At 46.8% G+C, this 15,948-nt stretch overlaps 1 protein-coding gene across 1 annotated transcript in view; it reads left to right on the top strand.

Annotated features, from left to right (window-relative positions):
- Window positions 1–2,005: 2,005 nt before the first annotated feature.
- Window positions 2,006–15,948, top strand: part of GCKR (glucokinase regulator) — a 30,158-nt gene continuing 16,215 nt past the window's right edge. Inside the window, 21 exon segments of the mRNA XM_070380123.1 lie at window positions 2,006–3,286; window positions 3,601–3,641; window positions 3,644–3,738; window positions 3,915–3,983; window positions 4,806–4,892; window positions 5,264–5,294; window positions 5,297–5,327; window positions 5,636–5,702; window positions 5,890–5,941; window positions 6,429–6,430; window positions 7,420–7,460; window positions 7,462–7,512; window positions 9,762–9,867; window positions 11,178–11,335; window positions 11,975–12,077; window positions 12,317–12,411; window positions 12,738–12,816; window positions 13,207–13,303; window positions 13,497–13,549; window positions 13,551–13,601; window positions 13,696–13,779. Of these exon segments, the coding sequence (XP_070236224.1) occupies window positions 3,225–3,286; window positions 3,601–3,641; window positions 3,644–3,738; window positions 3,915–3,983; window positions 4,806–4,892; window positions 5,264–5,294; window positions 5,297–5,327; window positions 5,636–5,702; window positions 5,890–5,941; window positions 6,429–6,430; window positions 7,420–7,460; window positions 7,462–7,512; window positions 9,762–9,867; window positions 11,178–11,335; window positions 11,975–12,077; window positions 12,317–12,411; window positions 12,738–12,816; window positions 13,207–13,303; window positions 13,497–13,549; window positions 13,551–13,601; window positions 13,696–13,779 (1,455 nt within the window). The 5' untranslated portion in view covers window positions 2,006–3,224.

Consider the following 15,948-nt stretch of genomic DNA (forward strand, 5'->3'; position numbering starts at 1 on the left):
TGTCATCCCCTTCTCCACTGCCTTCAATCTTTCCCAGCATCAGGGTCTTTTCCAGTGAGTCAGTTCTTTGCATCTGGTAGCCAAAGTATTGGAGTTTCAGCTTCAGCATCAGTTTTTCAATGAATATTCAGGACTGATTTTCTTTTGGATGGACTGGTTGGATCTCCTTGAAGTCCAAGGGACTCTCAAGAGTCTTCACCAACACCACAGTCCAAAAGCATCAATTCTTCGGCACTCAGCTTTCTTCACAGTCCAGCTCTCGCATCCATACATGACTACTGGAAAATCCATAGCTTTGACTGGATGGACCTTTATTGGCAAAGTAATGTCTCTGCTTTTTAATTTGCTGTCTAGGTTGGTCATAGCTTTTCTTTCAAGGAGCACGCGTTTCTTGATTTCATAGCTGCATTCACCATCTGCAGTGATTTTGGAGCCCCTGTTTATTGTCACCCCGCTTATTTAACTTCTATGCAGAGTATATCATGAGAAACGCTGGGCTGGAGGAAGCACAAGCTGGAATCAAGATTGCTGGGAGAAATATCAATAACCTCAGATATGCAGATGACACCACCCTTATGGCAGAAAGTGAAGAGGAACTAAAAAGCCTCTTGATGAAAGTGAAAGTGGAGAGTGAAAAAGTTGGCTTAAAGCCCAACATTCAGAAAACTAAGATCATGGCATCTGGTCCCATCACTTCATGGGAAATAGATGGGCAAACAATGGAAACAGTGTCAGACTTTATTTTTCTGGGCTGCAAAATCACTGCAGATGGTGACTGCAGCCATGAAATTAAAAGATGCTTACTCCCTGGAAGGAAAGTTATGACCAACCTAGATAGCATATTCAAAAGCAGAGACATTACTTTGCCAACAAAGGTCCATCTAGTCAAGGCTATGGTTTTTCCAGTGGTCATGTATGGATGTGAGAATTGGACTGTGAAGAAAGCTGAGCGCTGAAGAATTGATGCTTCTGAACTGTGGTGTTGGAGAAGACTCTTGAGAGTCCCTTGGACTGCAACGAGATCCAACTAGTCCATTCTAAAGGAGATCAGCCCTGGGATTTCTTTGGAAGGAATGATGCTAAAGCTGAAACTCCAGTACTTTGGCCACCTCATATGAAGAGTTGACTCATTGGAAAAGACCCTGATGCTGGGAGGGATTGGGGGCAGGAGGAGAAGGGGATGACAGAGGATGAGATGGCTGGATGGCGTCACGGACTCAATGGACATGAGTTTGGGTAAACTCCGGGAGTTGGTGATGGACAGGGAGGCCTGGTGTGCTGTGATTCATGGGGTTGCAAAGAGTCGGACATGACTGAGCAACTGAACTGAACTGAAAAATAAAGTCTGTCACTGTTTCCATTGTTTCCCCATCTATTTGCCATGAAGTGATGGGACCAGATGTCATGATCTTAGTTTTCTGAATGTTGAGTTTTAAGCTAACTTTTTCACTCTCCTCTTTCACTTTCATCAAGAGGCTCTTTAATTCTTTGTTTTCTGCCATGAGGGTGGTATTGTCTGCATATCTGAGGTTATTGATATTTCTCCCAGCAATCTTGATTCCAGCTTGTGCTTCATCCAGCCCAGCGTTTCTCATGATGTACTCTGCATAGAAGTTAAATAAGCAGGGTGACAATATACAACCTTGACATATAATAAAATCATCATCTTGTTTTAATTGCATTATAGTTGACTTACAATGTGTTAGTTTCAGGTGTATAACAAAGTGATTCATATATATATATGTATATGTGCCAGTGTGCTCAGTCACTCAGTCAAGTCGTGTCCAACTCTTTGTGACCCCATGGACTGTAGCCTGTCAGGCTCCTCTCTCCATGGAATTGTCCCAAGCAAGAATACTGCAGTGGGTTGCCAGGAGAAGGAAATGGCAACCCACTCCAGTACTCTTACCTGGAAAATTCCATGGAGAGAGGAGCCTGACAGGCTACAGTCCATGGGGTCATGAAGAGTTGGACACGACTGAGCAACTTCATTGTGTCACATTAATATATATTCCTTTATAGGTTATCACAAGATATTGAATATAGTTCCCTGTGCTATATAGTAGGTCTTTATTGTTTATCTATTTTATTTACAGTAGTGTGTGTCTGTTAATCCCAAACTCCTAATTTATCCCTCCCCTCCTTTACCCTTTGGTAACCATAAGTTTGTTTTCTTTATCTGTGAGTCTTTATCCATTTTGTAAGTTCATTTGTATCATTTTCTTTTTAGATTCCACGTATAAGATTCTATCTTTGTCTGACTTACTTCACTTAGTAAGATAATCTCTAGATGCAAATGGCATTATTTCATTCTTTTCAATATCATCTTCTTAACGTATCAAATGAGATACTGTATGTGAAAAGTGCATTGTTCAGTGTAAATAAATGTTGGCTAAACTTGTATTTAGGGCAGATACTTTGGTTTCTAATTCTCACTGCAGTATTTCTATTTCTGTGGCCCTTTCCCCTGTAATATCCAGTTCAGCGTGTGCACCCCTGGGACTCTGAAGCTTCTGTTGCCTTCTTTCTGAGAGGAGAGTGAAATGGAGTATGTGGGGCAGGGAGGACTGTGTGATCAGGGAGGACTGTGTGACCTGGTCTTCTGACCTTTGCTGACCCTGAGGACCCTGATCTCTGGCTTCCTGATGCATCCTAGTTCCAGAGCACTGATGCCCAGGAATTCTCTCTGCCCTGGGCCTGAGTATTGTCCTTCCAAGCTCCAGGCCCTCCCAGAGAAGAGGCCATTGTCTGAAGGGCAAGAGTAATGAACCTTGGGTCTTCCTCTTCAGGAGCAAAGCAGAGGCTGGGGACTCTGGGTGCCTCTAGAGAGGGACCTGGGGAGTTCCCTGGGGGTGACCAGAGGGCTGGGGGACTAGTGATCAGGAAAGGATGCAGGCAGAGGTGTTCAGAGGAGGGTGTTCAGAGAGGCCAGGGTACTGTGCCTCATTATCACTGTGCCTGATGAGATGGTCGGATGGCATCACTGACTCAATGGACCTGAGTTTGAGCAAGCTCTGGGAGTTGGTGATGGACAAGGAAGCCTGGCATGCTGCAGTCCATGGGGTCACAAAGAGTTGGACTCCACTGAGCAACTGAACTCCACTGAGCAACTGAACTGATTGTGCCTCAGGTAAGGCCCTGCCAACTGGAAGAACAGTCAGTGTGACACAAGGGGTTGTGTGGCTGAAAAGGCACGCAAGACAGTGTGTCCACAGCATCAGACCATGCCGGGCACAAAATGGTTTCAACTTGTGACTGAGACCCCGGAGCCTGGCAAGTGGGAGGTGAGACACTTTCCCCATGTTGGCCTTCTGTGCTGATTCCTAGAATCCTGTCTGTTCTAGGCTTCCCTTCCCCCTGAGTTTCTGCTGTTCCTGCCCTCCTTCCTATCTTCCTCCCTGATTTTCTTTCCTTGATAGGCCCAGAGTACCAACTGCCGGCTAAATGCTGTGTGCGTGTGTGTGTGTGCGCGCGCGCAACACACGCGCATGTGTGTATGTTTGTCTCAACACACTGTGCCTGCAGCCACTCCCACCTCCAGCAGGCGTGAATGAAGCTTTGGCTCCCTGCCCTTACCCTTGTCCCCGCTTCTCTCTCCTCGTCTGGGTATGAGGCAGCCCTGCCAATCACAGCGAAGTCAAATCATTGACCCGGGATCTGGACAAAGCTGATGCTGAGCAAATGCAATGTGATGCTGAGCTCTTCCAGGAGGAGGGGCAAGTCATGCCCACATACCAGGTGACCCAGACCCACCCCCTGGACACTGCAAATAAAGACGCCAGCCCCAACCCCACCTCAGCCTCTGCCCTCTCAGGCCATGGTTCCTTATTTTTGAAACCCTGAGAGCCTCTCCACCCCCCACCCCCAGTCCACTGTCCTTTCTTTGGCTGCTGATGCCTACCTGTTGCCTCCAGCGACTTTACAACGAGTCAACTCTGACCACCATGGAACAAGTGGCTGAAAAAGTTCAGAAAGTGCTGAAGGTACCAGCTTTCCATCTCCTCCCTGCTTAAATCTGTGTTTCCCTCTACATTTCTATTTTCTTGTTTCACTTTTATAGACTTTAGTCCTCCTTTCTTCCAGTCCTCCCTCTTGGATCCTTATTGTCATCTTATCAATCAATAGTAATTATAATAAATATTGTTGCATACTACTTTATGATTGACCATGCACTTTCACATCCATTAGCTTCACAAAAACCTGTAAAATTGGTGTTATTATCTCCATTTTTTTTTTCAGATGGGAAAACGAAGACTTAAGATAATCATAGTGGTCGTGGTTTAGTCTCTAAGTCATGTCCAACTCTTGTAACCTCTTGGACTGTAGCTCACCAGGCTCCTCTGTCCATAGGATTCTGTCCATAGGATTTTCCAAGCAAGAATGCTGGATTGGGTTGCCATTTCCTTCTCCAGGGGAATCTTCCCAACCCAGGGATTGATCCCAGGTTTCCTGCACTACAGGCAGATTCTTTACCAACTGAGCTACCAGGGAAGCCCATAGTAGCTTGCCCAAATACACCCAACTAATACTTGCTGGATAATGCACTTCTATCTACCTACCTACCTATCTAGGACAAAGCTGCTTTCAGTCCTTTTTTGGATTAAGTAAGGGTTTGAATAAGTAGCTAAGCAAGAGTTTTGGGTCAGAATGAAGTTTCTCAAATCCAAGGTTCTTTCTACTGCACGGCACTCTGTGTGTTCTGTTCACTTTTGTGATAACAGGAGAGTTCTCTTACTGACAAAGAAGAAAGCATACTTTCCCCAATGGGCTGGGGCCGGGAGACCTAGGCGTTTTTCTTTTCTCAGGAGCCTGGGGTGGGTGGGGGGCTGGTGGTGCTGAGTGGAGGGGGCACCTCTGGCAGGATGGCATTCCTCATGTCCTTGAGTATTTCAGTCCCCGGTTTTGCTCTCTCTGCCTTCTTGGGGTGACCCTCAGGACCATAAAGCTCATCATGGCTCAACTCCCAGGCAGACTCCCTCCAGCTCTGACTCTCTTTCTTCTCTGAAAGCTAGATCTTGCTACGGAGCCCCATTTCTTCCAAGCCCATCTGAGCCCCACCAGTCCATTGCCAGTGTCTCTATGGCCCACACACCCCCAGTCAGTCGTCTCCAAGCAGTGTCTTTAAGTGTCAGATTCCAAGCAGCACTGGCTAAACACTAACCTAAGAGAATCATTATACAGCCTCTCCTTTCCAGGTGTTGCGAACCCAAGATAATTGTTCCTTCCCTGTCTTTACTACTTCATGTTGTCTCCCCCTTGGCAGGTCTCCTTTAACCAGCTGATGAAAGGTCTAGGATAGAAACCTACCTCAATGCAGGAGGCGACAGGTAAGCCAAGTTGGCCTATGACTACTGTGCTTGACCTGAAGAACGTCTTTTAGAAATTGAATTTGAATGCTTTTAGGCAGAGATTGTGTCAGTTTGCTTTCCACTTTGCATTCTTCTGTTGCCTGACTAACCCTCCTAGGTATTTCAAGCTTTTCACCCCTACCGAGTGTTCATCATGGTGCCCAACAAATAGGAGGTGCTCCTCAGTGGTCGTTTCCCCTTCATTTCCTCCTCTCCGGAGCAGCCTTAATAAACCATAGGCTGCTGCTTCCCAAGCAGTGCCACTGACCTTGCATGTGTCCTTTTAGGTCTGTGGTGGCCTCTAGGGAGGGGACAGAATATAGTGCCCTGGACAGGATTGAGGAACTGAAGAAGGTCTGTGTTTTCCACTGACACTCAGCCAGAGACCTCTGTCCATTCCTTCCCATGGGAACATCAAAGCCCCAATATCCAGCCAAAGCCCATCCCCCACCTCTCCCACCCCTCCCCCACCCAAATCCCTGCCCTGACATCCTCACAGTAGGTTTGTATCTGGAATCCTCTTGGTGGCCTCCCCTCCTAGGTGGCTGCTGGGAAGAAGAGGGTGATTGTCACTGGCGCTTCGGTGGGACTCTGTGAGTATGAAGATGGGTTGTGTGGATCAATTTTACAGGAAAGCAGGCATAGGAGTGGAATAGCATGGAAGAGCCATTGACAAGGTTTATGTAGATTTAGCTCGAAAACAGAAAGGATTTGCATAAAGAAGTTTGATTTTATGATTAATTAGGATCCAGTTGTATGCATGTGGATCAAGGGGAAGGGATCCTATCTTAGAATAACTGTGTACCAATCCATTCCACAACCAAAACAGAGAAGTCCAGGGGTCAGTCAACTATGTTGGTAGGTCAGTCCAACTGCTGCCTGTTTTTGTAAATAAAGTTTTATTGAAACAGCCATTTATGTTTACATATTGTCCATGGCCACTCTCATGCTTTAAAGACTGAGTTGTGGAACAGAGGTCATAGGGCCCAGAAAGCCTAAAAAATTTGCCTTCTGGCTCTCTGCAGAAAAAGCTGACCCAGGACTAGTCCCTTGCTACTTAAAGTGTGGTCCTTACACCAGCAGCACCAGTATTACCCAGGGTTTGTTAGAAATGCAGAATATCAGGCCTCCCCCCTGGGATTTACTGAGCCTGATTCTGCATTTTAACAAGATTCCCAGGTAGTTTGAGAAGCACTGGGCTAGAGGACCCCAAGTTTCCTCTCAGCTCCACAGCTCTGACTCTGACTCAGGATTCACTCAGCAGAGCCTGGACCCCAGCAAGGGCTGGATGTGAAATGAGGTACGTGAGGAGAGCAGGACACTGACCTCATGAAGCTTTCAGTTCAGTATGTTCAAACTTTCCTCCAGATTTCTCAGGGGAACTTGTTAAAAATGTTAAGTCCAGGGCTTCCCTGGTGGCTCAGTGGTGAAGAATCTGCCTACCAATGCAGGAGACGTGGGTTAGATCCCTGATCAGGGAGGATCCCAGTGCAGCGGAGAGGCTGGGCTTGTGCACCGCAACTGTTGAGCCTGTGCTCTGGAGCCGGGAGCTGCAGCTGCTGAACTCATTTGCTGCAATTACTGAGGCCTGCAAGCCCTGGAACCCGTGCTCCCCAACCGGAGAAGCCACCATGGTAAGGGGCTTGTGCACTACAACTGGGGAGTAGCCCCTGCTTGCTGCAGCTGGAGAAAAGCCCTCACAACAACAAAGACCCAGCAGAGCCAAAAATAAATAAGTAAAATTTTAAAGAAAAAGAAAATTAAAAAAACATAGGTCCAAAGGATTCCCTGGTGGTCCAGTGGTTAAGACTCAGTGCTTCCACTGCTGGGGGCCGCAGTTCAGTCCTTGGTTGGGGAACTAAGATTCTGCAAGCTACATAGTGCAGCCAAAAATAAAAATAATAATACAAAAAAGTAGGTTCATGGGGTTCTCTCCTTCAAATTCAGATCCAGTAGATTTTAACTGGGCCCAGGAAATTGCATTTAAACAAGCATTTGGGGGTATTCTGATGCACATGGGCCCCGGGAAGCACCAGAGTAACCCCCTCATGGTGCCCTCCTCCCTCTCTAGGCTCCTTTTTTGGCAGGCCAGATGGACTACTGCGTGGATAACCCAGACTTTTTTGCCAGTCCTGGTTGGTTTCAACCCATTAAGCATGGCCAGGTGAGCCTTCTGTAGTGAAAAGTCATGTCCAGAGCCCCGGGGGAGGTTGGGAGGGAACCTGTGAAAATTACAGGACGATCACAAGAGAGGGCAGGGCGAACATAGCCTTGTTCACCAAATCTCAGAATAAAAAAGTAAAAAAAGGGTGTTTCTAGCTTAGAAAGCTTTTGGTTGGTCGGTTGGTTTGTTCTCTCATTTCAGAAAGGACTGAAGGCAGCTTACAAAGGATAGATAAGAAAGCATACATTGAAAGCAGAGTAAAGAGGTAAGAAAAACACAGGTCAGAGGACAGAATGAGCTCAGGAAAATGATCCCACAAAGACCAGTACTTTCAACTGCTGTGGGCCCCAAGCCTCTTTTCAAAGAAGAAGTAGTGAGTGCTGACTAGCCGCCTACTCTCTCTCCTTTACCTATTTTGATTATTTTAGAGCCCTTTCTCCTTCATTCCACAAGCCCCTTGGGTCCCTCTCTGGCTACTCACATCCCCATCCTGTTCCCCTTTCCCGAGATCCCTGTGCCTCCAAATGACCTCCCTCTTATTCTCTGTCTAAACGGCCACTTTGAGCTCAAGAAGGTCAGCATATTAAACCAATAATGCTTAATTGTAATTCTGTGGATGCACTGCCTTGAGAGTATTAAAAAAACGTAAGAGAGATTTTTGTAGGAGAGGTCTGATGTAGGCTTGAGGTAAGGTCCTGAAATATCTGAATTTTGGAAGCATCCTTGGAGATTCTGATGTACAGCCAGGTTGGGGAAACTCTGCTAAATAAACCATTGGAGTGGGCCTCTTGAAGAAGTGGAGGGTTTCCTGTCACTGGAGGTATTTTAGCAAAGGCTTGTTGATTACTCAACAGTTGCTTTGTGTATCTGGTGGTGGTCTTGGGGAGAGGGACAGCTGAGTTCTTTTGGAGACTTTTTCAACTCTCAGATTCCAGGCATGTGGTGTAATTCACATGAAGGTATAAATGATCTCTTTTAATGGAGGACCTTCCTTTACCAAAAATGTTTCTGCTGCAGTGGATGCTAATTTCAGGCACTGTGACTAAGTGAAATGAAGGATTTCAAACAATGTAGGCGTGGAGATCTTCCAGTTGTTCCTTAAATCAGTGGCTCCCAAACTTGGCTGATCTTCAGAGTCGTCTGGGAAGCTTTTTAAAAATACAGATTTGGAGGCTCCACTCCAGAACTTCTGAGGCAGATTCTCAGAGTGGGCATGGAATCCAGAAATGGGTAATTATTAAAAACAACAACAACAACAACAACAAACCTCCCCAGGTGATTTTGATGATCAGCCACGTCTGGGAATCTCAGTTTTCAACCACACAGTAAACACTCTCCTCTCTCTGCTTAGGTCTCCTCTGTCTGAGGTCTGTAGAAAGTTTCAGAAGTAGTTTGAGGACAAGTTATAGAAAACACTTTACCCAGTAGGTATATAACATATGAAACTTGTTTGACCCAGAAGTAATGCAGATGAAAAAAATATTAAAATAGTTCAAGAAGGGAGGGAACCTTTCTGGAATGCAATGAAAAGAGGAAGTTAGGGAAGCCATAGACAGAAATAACTTTTTGAGTTCTTGCCATGGTGAGTAATTCCCAAATTATCCCCTTTCAAAGCCTGGAGAGCCAACCACAGAAGATCCCCATTCTTTGAGATTCTGTGGTTGCACCTAAGCAGATAACAAACCTGTTGCTCTCCTCATCCACTCTTTGTCTTGTTCCTGATTAACTTATTCAAGGGAGGTTCCCAACTGTTAGGTGCTATACTTCAGACCTTGTAGCTTGGTTCTCTCAGTAGGAACTTCAGCTAGTGAGGGGTTCACTATTTGGAGAGATTTCCAGAATATATTTCCAGGAATGGGAAAAGCTTCTGATGGACCCTAAAACTGAATAGGTGGTGATTATGACATTTGGTTGATGGGCATTCTCTCAGGTACCTGCAGAGGGTGTAGCTAGTGTGGTCATGGCAATGAGACCTGTGGAAGGACCAGGTCATGAGGAAGTTCTGGTCTCAGGCTGGAACTTTACACTGGAGTGTCGGTTTTGTTCTGGGCTTCAGTTGCTGAATGTTTTAACCCTCATCCTTGAGGTTCAGGGACACAGTGCTCCTGTGGGCATCAAAGCACATCTCTCTAGGAAATTGTAGACCTCTGACCCCAATCCCAATGTGGTCTCTGATCTTGATTCCCATCTGAGGTCCTTCCTTTAGGTTCTTACAGACAATCCCCCCTCTGTCTCTCTTTGGGCCCTAAAAATGATCCCACTGAAGACTGGAGTTCAACATTCTGACAAATAGCGGAGCAGATGCAGAAACTGCAAGAGAAACAGGAAGCTTTTGTGCTCAATCCTGCAACTAGGGTGAGATCTGCCACTGCCCCTACCTCTTGCCCCCAACTCAGGATGGTTTGCCATCGAGGGCCTCTGATTTTAGCTTCCGTTACATCTTGTCTGGATTCCTGGCATTGTGTGTCTACTGAAATGTTGTAAATCACATCCTATTTTCTCATTTTGTTTTTCGTCTTAAGATGTGTTATTTCCGTTCTGGCCCTGTCTCTTAAATCAGTAATTGTTAAAGACCTAAATGGTCTAGGGGAAGTTTCTATTTAAAGACATTCTTTTGCATCTGTGTGTGTGAGTGTTGTTTTGCTAAGTTCCTTCAGTCATGTCCAACTCTTGGCAACCCCGTGGTTGTAGCCTGCCAGGTTCCTCTGTGGGTATTCTCCAGACAGAAATACTGGACTGAGTTGCCATTTCCTTCTCCAGTAGATCTTACCATATAGAAAGTATCAAGTAGACTGGTGAACTGCTTTATGTCTCTTTTATATGTTTAAATTTCAAATATGGGATTTTAAAAACAATGGGATGCAGTTTCATCCTTCTGCCTTTCTAAAAGTCTCCAAAATTGACTTGGACTTTCTAAGTCTCCTGTGCTCCTGTTCCTTTTGTCTCTGGATTGTGACTGCATCTCACTAGCATCATCTTCTCTTCTTTTCACCTTACAAAGTACCTTAACCAAATCCCTGATCCTCTCTGCCAGGGATGGGCACGTCTGTGACATTTCCTTGACCTTCCTTCTGCGAGATTGGAAGGCAGGAATTCCATATCACCCACAAGTTCTGTATGTTTCATCTCCCAGGGACTTATCTCTCCTTCTCTCTGCAATTATTTACTTTTAATCTCCTTTTCTCAAACTCTTCTTTTTATCATTCTCTTTGCTGTTATCTCTTTATCTGTTTGGTGTGTCATGTCACATATCATGTTATGGCTGCTTCATCGGTCTGTCCAAAGAACAGGAAATGTGGTGTCTGGATTAGTAAACTGCTATTTAAAAAGGGGAGGATGTAGTGGGGAGAAAGTTCTTGGGAAAAAGAAAAATCCTCTCTGAAAACCCTTATCCCCAAGTAATGGAAGACTCATTATTCTGGCTTTGTCTCCAAAGTCCTGAAAGTACCATAGAAATGACCAGAGTGGGGCTCTTTCTCTCTCCTCTTCTCTCAGTTAAGCTCTCAACCCAGCGTTCCTCCTCACAGCACACTGGGGGCCACTAGTCCTACAAATACCTGTGGAGTGGCCACTAACCAGAGCACATGTCCAAGAGCCACTGTAAGCAGACTGCACACACAGTGGTCACTAACTAATAAACTCCAGGACCCTCTTTCCACTCCCAGATTCTCCTGGGTGCCATCATCACTCCCCAACCTGAGGGCCTCAGTGATTCCTTCTGGATGAAAAGTAGAAGCACCACTAACATCCTTCTGGAAGCCCTGTTGCCAGCAGCCCACAAGACTGTGGACCATTGTAGATGGGGCATTGCAGCATCTCCAAGGTAGGGAGGATCTGGACCAGAGAGAGATGAGAGTCGGACAGCTGGGGGGACAGTGCAGATGGAGGAATGGCATATCCAGACCTGGAGACTGGGCTTAGCACCAAGACTGGGGCCCTGTTGGTCCTTCCCTGAGAAGGGAGCTGGATGGGGACACTGGTGGTCCCATGACACGGTCACGGCACCTGGCTTGTTCCCAATGGACCCTGGGTTTCTCATGTCCGGACCTGATCCCTGTGCCCACCTGGGACATCCAAAGCTAACATGGCTTCTGAGAGTCTTTGCTTTGGGGATGGTCCAGGCCATGTGGGGTAGAGGTCATATTGCTGTGTGCCTGCTCCCCTCCCCAGGGTCTCTTGCCTGGCTTCCATGTGGTTCACTTACCTCCTCGTCAACTCTCTGATCCCATCCTCCTCTCAGTGCTCTGGATGCTCTCTCCCACTCTCTGCTCTTTAGTCTTCCCACCAAAGCCCTTCCTGCCCTTCTTGAACGCAATCTGGCCCTTCTTCCTGCACCTCCATCAGGGACCAGCAGAACTTAGTTTCAAGGGAATTGTGCCTTCCCTTGAACTGCATGGGAGGGACCTGGGTTTTCTGAAGGGTGCACTGGGCCTGCCCTGGGAGATGGTCACCTTTCTCCCAGATGCCTTTTGGAAATCCTGCAGACATTTAAGTGGGCTTCTCAGGTGACCTATGGTCAAAGCCCCAAGATCACCAGCCTGATGAAACAGGCCAGCAGCAGGTATGTAGATATATATTTGGAGGGAGGAAGTGGCTTGGGCAGAGAATGTTCTGAAAGCAGCGGAGACTCTATGGGATATGTTAATGTGGGAAGTTCTAGGGATGGGGACCTGTGTGTTAGAGGGTCAGGATAGGCTTTGGGTTCATTTATTCCTATGCTCTTGCATTTGTATTTTTCTCTGATCTCTGAACTTTTTTCACTGTGATCGCTCCTCTCACGTCCTGACCTCTGACCCATACTCAGCCTGGTGAGAAAGGCCAAGTGTACCTGGTTGGCTGGCAGACCCTGGGCATCATTGCCATCATGGATGGAGTAGAGTGCATGCATACCTTTGGTGCCGATGGGACTCCTGTCCAGACTTTCCTCCTGATTCTTCCTGATCCAAACCAATCGGTCTGCTATCCAAATTCTTTCCTACTCCAACCCATGGCGGGGCGCCTTATTCAGTGTTCATCCTGCTCTATCTAGATAGGCATTCAGTCAAATGCTCCTTCTTTTGAACCTTCACTCAGTCCTTGATCCCTTGCTTAGCTATGGCCTCCCATGTGTGTTACTCCACACCCTGCAGCCCGCTTGCCACTTTCCTCCCAGTCCCACTGACACCTTCCAAGCCTGGAACCTTCCTCTCCTATGAAGCCTCTCACTCCTCTCTCCCTGATTTCCTAGATTTCCGAGATGTCCATGGCTCTCTCATTGCTGGTCGCAGTGGCATGTTTAACCTGGCGGCTGAGCTTATCAACCAGGTGGAAAGATGATGGGATGTGGGGAAGTTGGGAAGATAACTAGTGTGCAGAGGGTGGGAAAAAGAGGAAGGTGGAAACAGATAGGGGAATATTATGGGATTCCTTTCTAGAGAAGGGGAAATGGGTTAAAGGTCATGAGGCTTTGGGGCAGCATGGAGACAGTGTGGGAAGCTCTGAATTCACCCCCGTAACCTGGCTCTAATCCAGAGCTCTTCCATCAGCTGCGTCATCTTGAGCAAAACACTTTTTACTTCTTTGAGTCTTGGTTTTTTATTGTACATCTGTAGATAAAAGCTCTGGACTCAATGTCCTCTAAGGGCCTCTTTGGTCTCCAAGTCTGTGTGCCAGAGTTTTTCATGGGAGGGATTCTCTCCTCTTTTTCTGCCCCAGGGTCCCCATTTCTCCTTCTCCCAGGAAGACTTCCTGACTTCCATCCTGCCGTCCCTCACAGAAACTGACACTGTGCTCTTCATTTTCACCCTGGATGGTGAGAGGGAAGATGGGAATGGTGGGGTGAGTGGCTGGAGGCAGCAGAATGACTCAGAGGAACTATCACTTTTCCAGGTCTTAGGGTGTCTGCCCAGAGGTGGGGGCAGCAGTATGTATACTGGGCCCCAGGGCAGGAGGAAGAGCTGCCAGAGAGCTGCCCTTCCACTCTGATGGCCTCTCCCTCTCCTTAGACAGCCTCACGGAGGTGCAGACACTGGTGGAGCAGGTGTAGGAGAAGACCTCCAACACCCAACATCCAGGCCTTGGCACACAGCACCATGGGGCAGTCCCTGCCAGTGAAGGGCCAGACTTGAGGAGGGGACCCCAGGGAACGGTGACAGCCAGGTCTTCCTGGAGATGCTGCTCCTGCTCCTCTCTCTCTCTCTCCAGATCCCTCTGAAGAAGCCCTTCCCCTCCATCATCAGCATCACATGGCCACTGCTTTTCTTCAAATATGAAGGGAACTTCATCCAGGTATGAGGGATGAGGAGGTAACGTCTACAGTGAGGGGCACAGAAAAGGAGGGATCCCAGGAATTAGAAAACCCAGGGCTGAGACTTCCCTGGTGGTCCAGTGGCTAAGACTCTGCTCTTCTACTGCAGAGCACAGGTTCAATCCCTGGCTGAGGAATTAAGATCCCACATGCCGTGTAGGTGGTGCTAGTGGTAAAGAACCCGCCTGCCAATACAGGAGACGTAATATACGTGGGTTTGACCTCTGGGTTAGGCAGATCCTCTGGGGAATCGACACGGAAATCTACTCCAGTATGCTTGCCTGGAGAATCCCATGGACAGGAAAGCCTAGTGAGCTACAGTCCATGGGGTTGCAAAGAGTCAGACATGACTGAGCCATTAACACTTAACTTATGCTGTGTGGAATGGCCAAACAACAACAACAACAAGGAAAACCCAGGGCTGGAGGGTAGAAAGGGTTATTTGACCTCCACAAAGCCAGCTGGGCAAGTTCTTGTGTTCAGTTCAGTTCAGTTCAGTCGCTCAGTCGTGTCCGACTCTTTGAGACCCCATGAATTGCAGCACGCCAGGCCTCCCTGTCCATCACCAACTCCCGGAGTTCATTCAGACTCACGTCCATCAAGTCAGTGATGCCATCCAGCCATCTCATCCTCTGCCATCCCCTTCTCCTGCCCCCAATCCCTCCCAGCATCAGAGTCTTTTCCAATGAGTCAACTCTTCACATGAGGTGGCCAAAGTACTGGAGTTTCAGCTTTAGCATCATTCCTTCCAAAGAAATCCCAGGGCTGATCTCCTTTAGAATGGACTGGTTGGATCTCCTCACAGTCCAAAGGACTCTCAAGAGTCTTATCCAACATCACAGTTCAAAAGCATCAATTCTTCGGCGCTCAGCCTTCTTCACAGTCCAACTCTCACATCCATTCACGACTACTGGAAAAACCATAGCCTTGACTAGATGGACCTTTGTTGGCAAAGTAATGTCTCTGCTTTTGAATATGCTATCTAGGTTGGTCATAACTTTCCTTCCAAGGAGTAAGCGTCTTTTAATTTCATGGCTGCAGTCACCATCTGCAGTGATTTTGGAGCCCAGAAAAATAAAGTCAGCCACTGTTTCCACTGTTTCCCCATCTATTTGCCATGAAGTGATGGGACCAGATGCCATGATGTTAGTTTTCTGAATGTTGAGCTTGAGGCCAACTTTTTCACTCTCCACTTTCACTTTCATCAAGAGGCTTTTTAGCTCCTCTTCACTTTCTGCCATAAGGGTGGTGTCATCTGCATATCTGAGGTTATTGATATTTCTCCCAGCAATCTTGATTCCAGCTTGTGCTTCTTCCAGCCTAGCATTTCTCATGATGTACTCTGCATAGAAGTTAAATAAAATAAGCAGGGTGACAATATACAGCCTTGACGTGCTCCTTTTCCTATTTGGAACCAGTCTGTTGTTCCGTGTCCAGTTCTAACTGTTGCTTCCTGACCTGCATATAGGTTTCTCAAGAGGTAGGTCAGGTGGTCTGGTATTCCCATCTCTTTCAGAATTTTCCACACTTTATTGTGATCCACACAGTCAAAGGCTTTGGCATAGTCAATAAAGCAGAAGTAGATGTTTTTCTGATGATCCAGCGGATGTTGGCAATTTGATCTCTGGTTCCTCTGCCTTTTCTAAAACCAGCTTGAACATCTGGAATTTCACAGTTCACGTATTGCTGAAGCCTGGCTTGGAGAATTTTGAGCATTACTTTACTAGTGTGTGAGATGAGTGCAATTGTGCAGTAGTTTGAGCATTCTTTGGCATTGCCTTTCTTTGGGATTGGAATGAAAACTGACCTTTTCCAGTCCTGTGGCCACTGCTAAGTTTTCCAAATTTGCTGACATATTGAGTGCAGCACTTTCACAGCATCATCTTTCAGGATTTGAAATAGCTCAACTGGAATTCCATCACCTCCACTAGCTTTGTTCCTAGTGATGCTTCCTAAGGCCCACTTGACTTCACATTCCAGGATGTCTGGCTCTAGGTGAGTGATCACACCATCATGATTATCTTGGTCATGAAGATCTTTTTGTATAGTTCTTCTGTGTATTCCTGCCATCTTGTGTTCTTGTGTTACCAGGTCACTAAGCAGAGTTCTCAAGTCAATGGGCTGCTCCATTCAGTTCTCTTGAGAAAAAT

This window comes from Bos mutus, chromosome 11 (assembly GCF_027580195.1).
Source record: "Bos mutus isolate GX-2022 chromosome 11, NWIPB_WYAK_1.1, whole genome shotgun sequence".
Lineage (NCBI taxonomy): Eukaryota > Metazoa > Chordata > Mammalia > Artiodactyla > Bovidae > Bos > Bos mutus.